General features: G+C 40.2%; 2 protein-coding genes across 3 annotated transcripts; both read left to right on the top strand.

Moving 5' to 3' along the window:
- The first annotated feature begins 290 nt into the window (after positions 1 to 290).
- Positions 291 to 2,562, top strand: LOC127069949 (kinesin-like protein subito). Its single transcript, XM_051007685.1, has 2 exons — positions 291 to 2,463; positions 2,555 to 2,562. Exons 1-2 carry the CDS (start codon positions 291 to 293, stop codon positions 2,560 to 2,562), a joined length of 2,181 nt encoding a protein of 726 aa, XP_050863642.1.
- Positions 2,517 to 4,723, top strand: LOC127069923 (myosin-3-like). 2 transcript variants are annotated; one of them, XM_051007648.1, is made up of 2 exons: positions 2,517 to 4,286; positions 4,363 to 4,723. In XM_051007648.1, exons 1-2 carry the CDS (start codon positions 2,568 to 2,570, stop codon positions 4,591 to 4,593), a joined length of 1,950 nt encoding a protein of 649 aa, XP_050863605.1. In that variant the 5' UTR covers positions 2,517 to 2,567; the 3' UTR covers positions 4,594 to 4,723. The 2 variants fall into 2 exon arrangements, with proteins under 2 accessions (XP_050863605.1, XP_050863607.1); XM_051007650.1 differs by having other exon boundaries at positions 4,367 to 4,442.
- Positions 4,724 to 8,133: the final 3,410 nt, after the last annotated feature.

The raw sequence follows: 8,133 nt of genomic DNA, 5'->3' as shown, positions 1-8,133 counted from the left end.
TAACCCAAATTTCGGAGAGGAAATACTCTTACAATCAAAAGTTTCGAAATATCCATTATTCATTTGTGTGACACGGTTTCGTTTTTTAAACAGTGACGATGATCTTGGTTAATGGTTAGAACGCGTCGTGTTAATGGTTCCAAAATATTTGTTAAAGTTAATCAGAACGATATGCGTTCTCCTTCGTTACGAGTTTGAATACTTTATATTGCCGTTGGATATCTTTGCAATTATTTCCCTTTATTATATATTTTCATTATTCATTTATTTACACCATTTGATGTATTACAATGATATCCGATGATAATAAAGTTAAATCGCCTATCGCTCGATCAACCATTGAGTATGTCCCGATCGAAGAATCCGACGAGATGGGATCGATCGATTACGACGAGGAAGATTCGATTCCTGAAAGTCCATGCGAGCCGAAAGTTTCGACCTTCGAAGTATATTTGAAAATTAAACCGAAATCGAAAAAAATTCCAAAGGGTATGTCGATCAATGAAAATGAAAACTATTACGAGGTATTAAATTCTACGACTCTTATAACGAAATTCAAGCCGAGCGTCGGCCGTAAAAATTGTAGATATCCTCTGGTTATAAGTAAAAAGAGCAACGTGGATCATAACGCGAGCAAAAGATATTACTTCACGAAGATATTTCAATCCGACGTATCACAAGCGGAATTCTTCGAGGAGACCATGAAAAAACGAATCGTCGATTTTTTGACAGGACAAAATTCAACGATAATGAGTTACGGTACGACTAATTCCGGTAAGACTTACACGCTTCACGGTACACCGGATCAACCGGGTTTGATTCCCCGTAGTATCGAGCACATATTCTCGAGTATAAATTGTACTCTTGTGCCTTGGTATAAACTCTATTCGAACAATACATTGATGAGCTTGGACGACAACGAGAGATTGGAGGAGTCGGAAAGGAAAGCGAAACTTTTGAGATCGCCTTTGATCAACACCGAAAGATTTACGGAAGCAAGAAAATCATTGGAGAATTCGGAAAGATCGATCATAGGATTGGGAAGTAAACGTGACGAGTGTAACGGGGAATCGATGTACGCCGTATGGTTGTCGTTCGCCGAGATCTACAACGACAATATTTACGATCTTCTCGATTTCGAGGAACCATTGAGAAATCGTCCATTGAAATTGATCGGTGATAAGAACGGTCTCACTTACGTTAAGGGATTGACAACGATCTACGTAACGACACCGTTCGAGGCTTGTCAAATTTTAGTTGCCGGACAAGCCAGGATGAGTACCTCGTTTACAACGTTAAATCCTAAATGTTCGAGGTCCCATACCATATTCACAATAGGATTGTTGAAGTATCAGAAAGCATACGCGCCCCACGAAACCGAAGCCAGTACATTGACTTTTTGCGATCTCGCTGGATCCGGACGATCCAAAGGATTAAGCGGATTAAGCAGCGAGAGATTGAAGGAGGCAAGAAATATTAACAAAAGTTTGTTGGTACTCGGTAGATGTTTAAAGACTGTTCGGAAAAAACAGAAAAAAGAATCAAGCAAGCATAGCAACGATCACGTAGCTGGTCCATTTCGAGAATCGAAATTGACGAGGATGTTTCAAAGAGCGTTGTCCGGCAACGAGCGCGTAACTTTTCTGGTAAATATCGATACTTCGTCGGAACTAATAAACGAAATTAAAAGTATATTGAAGGTATCGTCCATCGCGAGACAAATAACGTCCGATAAAAAGGAGTTGAAAAAATTTGGCACGAAAGAAGTATCCAATCGTCATAATTCAACAAGGATCAACGAGTCCGGAATTTGTAACGAATTTAAATCGTCCAGTAGCGTAGACGATGAGAACAACAAGACGATCTACAGCCCGAAAAATGTTATTGTCGAGGCCGATCGTAACGTTCAAGAGGAAAGTTCGAGGAACGTTTCGATCGTCGACGATCAAGTGGAAAATATTTCGGAGGAATGTATATACGCTAAAAAACGTAAGAGAGACGAGCTCTCGTTCGTAAGCGAGACGGACGAGGACGTTATCGTTTACAAAGACTTGCAAGCTGAAAATATTGACGCTACGAGAAAGATACGGGATTTGGAAAACGCACTGAATAATTTGCAATACGAGAAACGCATAGTGCTAGCTGAAAATAATAAATACAGTTCGGAATTGGTGCTGCTTAAGAGGGAATTAAAGGATTTTCAAGATCTCGCAAAATCTGAGATATCCAAATTAAATATCCCCGAAGACGAGGTGAACGACGATATGGATAATTTAGCGCTTAAATTGAAGAACGTTATAGACGAGAAAAAGAGATTCATCGGGAAACGTATATCGGATTTGAAAACGTTTTACGTCGAGGAGGAAGCGATCAACGACGAATTGAACGAAATAAACGAATTGAGAAAAGAACTTTCGGAAAAGACGATTAATATACAAGCGCTGACGATACAATTGGAATCTTGTGAGAAAGAATTGAACGAGACCGAGCTGGCTTGCAAGGATGCCGAGAATAGGAACGTTATCTTATTGAAAAAAATCGAGGCATTGGAAAGCGTCGTAAGGTACATGGAGTGCGAACGAAAGGATTCGTTCACGCCTCAACCGCCATATTATTTGGAGGAAATATCGCCGATAGATACCGATAAGATATTTCTACCTCAATTCGAGAAAAATCATTCGAGCGTCGACGGGAGATTATCGTCCATCACGGAAATCTTATATTTCGGTGACGGTATCAACGAATTACCAAGAGATTTCATCGTTCAAGCTCACGTCGACGTTAAGAAACGCGAGAACGATCTCACGGATACGAAACGTTTTATCAAAGGAAATCGTTCGAACGTCGCCAGTATTATGAACGAGAAGAAAAGTATGTTCGAATTTTCCGGGAACGATTTTAGATCGAGCGACGCCAGTAGTAAAAACGATTCTGGCATCGTAATCGAAGAAACCATCGATTGGAAGCTCGTCTCTGCCAACTCGAACGATAAAAGTATGATCGAGAACGAAAGCGATACTACGGTGTTGCGAAAAGAATCGAAACAGTTGGAGAAATCAGCGGATTTGGTCGACGCGAGAACGTACGAGGAAGAAAGAACGAAGCAACGTGAATTGAACGAAAGATTGAAATTAATGGAAGAAACGGAAGAAACCGGAGAAATCGGACTCGTACCGAGGAGGTCTTTTCGACCTCACGACTTTAATTGTCAACGTTTGGAGGACCTATCGCGATGGTTGAAGCACAGATTGGATTTACAGATGGCGTATTGCAAGATAGAACATTTGTCGAAAATGAACGAGCTCAAGAGAGATTTAACGTCGAAGACGATCGATCTGAACGAAGCGAATCAAAAAATAACGAAGGCTAATCGCGATCTAAGCAAGTTAAACGATTTGACGGATCGATTGAACGATGTAACGGCGATCGTCGCCGAGTATCACAAGGATAGGAAAGAACTGTGTCAGGAATTACGTAAACGATTGGAAGTGCAATTAAGTTTGGAAATGAAATTGAAATATTTTGTGTCATTGGTAGAAGAGAAGGAGGAGGAGATAACGCATTTGAGAAAGGACGTAACCAATATCTTCCATACCAATTCGACGAACAAAGAAAAGATCAAGGAACTCGATAACGAAATAATCGATATAAAGGAAAGAATGGATTCGATTAGAAAGGAGCTGATAAACTCCGAGGAATTGCGTATCGAGATAGAAAAGAGTTCGAGAGAGGAGATCGATGATCTTAAATCTAAATTGGTAATGTATGAAAATAAAGCTACGTTGTTAACGCGTACCGTCCAAGATCTCGACGACAAGAAAGACGAACTTATTCGAGTTAAAACCCAATTGCTTCGTAAGGAACGTGAAATGAGTTTGTTCAAGAGTAACAGAGACGCGACCATCAAGAAGTACGAATTTCTGATGAAGCAATTGCAGGACGAGAACGACAAGTTGAAAGATCAAGCGCGTTACGAGTCAACATCGGTATCGACAGGGGTCAAAGAATCGGCCAATTGTCCGGTCCGAACGCGCAACAAGTTCAAAGTTTCCGAGTCATTGAAGAAATTAACTCGTGGTGGTTTCGCTAAGGGTTCCGATGGTAATTGGAAATCGAATTATCTTCGTAGAAAGTCGAACGACGAAAAATCGGTGGCATCGACGTCTAACTTTTCGGTATCCAGAGTTTCGAGTTGTCACGAGACTACCAACGTAGATTCGGTCTCGTCGGAGAACACTGCGAAGTTTACACGGGAAAAGGAGGAAGATCAAACGTTTACCGATCGAGTACGTTCATTCGAATTTGTTGGAACGAATTTCTATCTGTCAACGGTATTATTAATATATATACCCAACGTTTCAGACAGAAAGCGACGTAGACTCGAACGAGTCGGATTCTCGAGCGACTACCGGAAGTTCCGGAGGAACGGACGACGATTACGATACCGAGGAAGATTCCGAGATTATTTGCTGTAGGCCGCCAAGACGAAACAGAATGTCTGGTTGGATGAGAATAAGGAGAATCGATGCCAGAACGGTATTGACGCATTGTTCGGACATAGAACTCGACGGGGATCGATCCGATTCCGCTTAAGTTTCATTCGAAAAGAAAAAGAAGAAGAAGAAGAAGAAGAACAATCCACCCGAAGAGATTATCAGAGATCATCAACGTTAACTTTCAAACGATTTTTGCATTTCCTTTTATTATTCCTCCTCCGCGACATTGTCCCTTTTTTCCTCTTATCATTTTTTTAATTTCTTTTCTTTTTTTCCCCTTCTTAATTACTATTATCGTTCGTTTCGAGATTGAATCCTTATGATTTTTTTTTTTTTTTAATAGCATTCCTTAAAATGTTTTTCATACGACTTACGAAATAATATAATTCCCTCGTTATTCTTAATCGGCCGCGTATCTTATTAAATTTGGCACGTAGAAAAGGCAAAAAAAGAATTCGAATTATCGATCTGCGATATCAACGTAATATCGGACATTCTCCCGGGACAAGATTACCCGTAATGGCAAAACGTGGTTCCAACGTTCGTTACAATAAGCTAGCAATCCCTTCCTCTCCTCCCGATCACCCTCCCATCTTGCCTCCCTCCTCCCCCTCACCCAATCTCGGTGCTGGTCACCCCAATGGAGAGTAGAAACCATGCTTAACCGGCTTGGCTATTGGGGCAAACCCTGCTTGGGATTTTATTGCCAATATGCTATAATTTTCGACATTAGACGCCGCTGACGCTTTTCGGGCTCTCATTATATCTCATGGCGTATCCCAGAACGAAATCTTCTTCTCGCGAAAGTATCGACCAGGGTCTATGCCCGTTTGCGGCTACTGATAGATGAAATTATGAGCGAGGGTCATCGAAATTGGATTGCTTCTATATATATATATATATATACACACATACATAAAGACACACATTTTCGTCTATTCTCCCTTGCCTTCTTTTTTCATCACCTTGCTTTCTCCTTATATCTCGATTAGTTTTTAAATATTTCCTTTCATTTCTTTATTCTCTCTCTTCTTTTTTTCTTCCGATAACATCAAGGAAATTTATTTATTTATTTTTTTTTTTGGTTTTTTCTCGTTGTCCTTTTTTAAGAAAAAGAATTTAGACCAAGCGATAGTCTCTCTCTCTCTCTCTCTCTCTCTCTCTGTAGATAAAACTCGTTATTGGAATTGTCGAGGGTTTTCGACGATACGGCGAGAGAGAGAGAGAAACGCGCCATTTTCGCTCTTAGACTTTTCCCGTCGTACGGTGATTTCTTCGGGTAAATGTACCGCGCGAACTTTTCCTCTTTCAATTGGCAATAAGATTTGATCGTTGAGGAAAATATCATCCAATTTCCTTTTTCTAAGAGAAAGAGAGAGACGATAACGTTTGCTTCTCTAACAGACTTTCCATCATTTATTTAAACTTTGATAGTCGTTACTTAAAAACTCAATCAATCGCTCGTCAAACGAGGATTAATCTATCATTGAAAATCCACGAAAATCTGTTTTTCTTCATTATTTCTTTTCTTTTTTTTTTTTTTTTTGATCAATAATACTCGTGAAAAAAAAAGATGATGAAAAAGAAAAAGAGATAGTCGAATGAATAAAGAGAAAAAAATGTTAGAAGGAGATGCTCGTTGTACTTCTGAGGAAATCTGTCGTTCGTATATATACATATGTATATATATATATATATATATATATATATCATGTATATATATATATATATATAAAATAGCAAATGTACGACGAAGGTCGAAGGCCATGGAAACGGATGGTTAAGTATAATAATCGAGAAGAGGTAGGGGAAGAGGTAGCAAAGTCATTTCAGAGTCACAAGTTTCCTCGAGACATTAGTTTATAATTCGGCAATCCCGGATCAGTATTTGTCACGATTAGTCGAGCCCTCGTCGGCCTAGAAGAGCGTTTCTATTCTTCCTTCTAACGCACACGAATCTCGAATATATCCGCTTTCCACTTTAGTGTCTCGTCTCATCCCCTTTCTTCTTCTTCTTCTTCTTTGAAACTCGCGTCCCGAATTTTCATTAATTTTGCCAATCCAACCCAACCAAACTATCGTCATAGTTACGCACAATTTCGAAGCGACAATGTTCCGCTCTATTCCGAGATTGACATAAAACTGACAAGAGGAGAATTTCGAGAAAGAGAAAGAGAGAGAGAGAGAGAGGAAAAGAGAAGGGACATGTATATAAAGTGGAAGACGCTGGTTATAACGTTGACGGTCGTGCAGTAAGTCGTTCCAGTTCAAAGGTCGAACTACCGTAAGGATTATACATATTTCCCGTGTCATTTACCTTTGAAGTTAGAACGACTGAGCTTTCAGACTTTTCCTTCCAAGTTTGGTGGTCTTTCGGTCTTACCGAGATCGAAATCGAGTTTACTCGAGCAAGAACTATGAACTAATTAATAATCCGACCGACGTAGGATCGTTTAACGTGGAATGAAATGCGTTTTCGGCAAATGTAGGATAAAGTAAATCAAAAAAAAAAGAAAAAAGTAAAATACATTCATCTTTTTGACGATATATAATAAAAAAAAAAGAAAAAGAAAAAATACACAAGAACAACGTTTGTTAGTTACGCGGCAGACGAATAATATCTATAAACGAGCGAATAAGAAAGATCGGATCAATGATATTCTTAGAATATTTAGTAACTAAGAGAGAAGAGAAATACAGTCGGAAGAAATATGCGCGATATACGGTTGCAAAAGATGAAGAGAGAGAGAGAGAGAGAGAGAGAGAGAACGTCGAGCGTAGAAAGCAAAGAGCCGGAAAGTGGGTGGGGGTGGTTCTGGGGTGATTCCAGGGTGAGAGTGAGGTGTGGAGAGAGGGAGATGGGAATAGGGGGAGGGAATTGTAGACTCGGAGTGGGGGAAGGAGAATCGTAGCATGCGAAGCGAGCGAGCCGAACAATAAGCAATAATAGGTAATGCAATTCAAACGTTGAGGCTGGCAATACTCCGAACTCGACGGGGTGGTTACAATGCCGGGAAATGCCTGCCTTGCATTTCCCGCGAAACGGGAGCGGAGAACGGAGACAATCGTACAATACGGGACGTTCAGGTAGTCTATTGCATATTTGCCTTTACGCAATTCTACTCGCGAGCGCGCACTCGGGCGCACGATATTACGCAATTCCGATTTATCCAGTACCACGTGGAAAGGTAATCGTGGATACCTAAAACGGGAACGGGTATTTAATCCAACAGAGAGCGATTCGTCGTCCTTCTGTTACTCCGGCGTTCACCAGAAATACACTTCCTCTCGGTCTTTAGATTACATAGATTAATTTCGACAATTATCCTGTAGTATTTTATTATTATACACCGCGAACATATCCTCTCTTTTACAGTTCGTCAAATTCTACGATATTTATTCGCGATGTGCGTACGTGGATATGGATATATGTGAATGAGAAAAAAGAAAAAATGGATCGCGATTACGAAAGATCGAGGATGATCACCGAGAGAGATTATGAGAAATTTCGAAACTGTAGCGATTTAATAAGAAAATGTATCCTTTGGATATCGACGAAATCGTTGAGGTGTCGTAATCGAGGGGAGTTTGGAAGGGATAGGGGGTGGATGGAGGAGAGGAAAGAGTAGATTTAACG

Source organism: Vespula vulgaris, chromosome 17, assembly GCF_905475345.1.
Source record: "Vespula vulgaris chromosome 17, iyVesVulg1.1, whole genome shotgun sequence".
NCBI lineage: Eukaryota > Metazoa > Arthropoda > Insecta > Hymenoptera > Vespidae > Vespula > Vespula vulgaris.
Note: the sequence above shows the minus strand (reverse complement) of the source record. Positions and strands in the feature narration are given on the sequence as shown.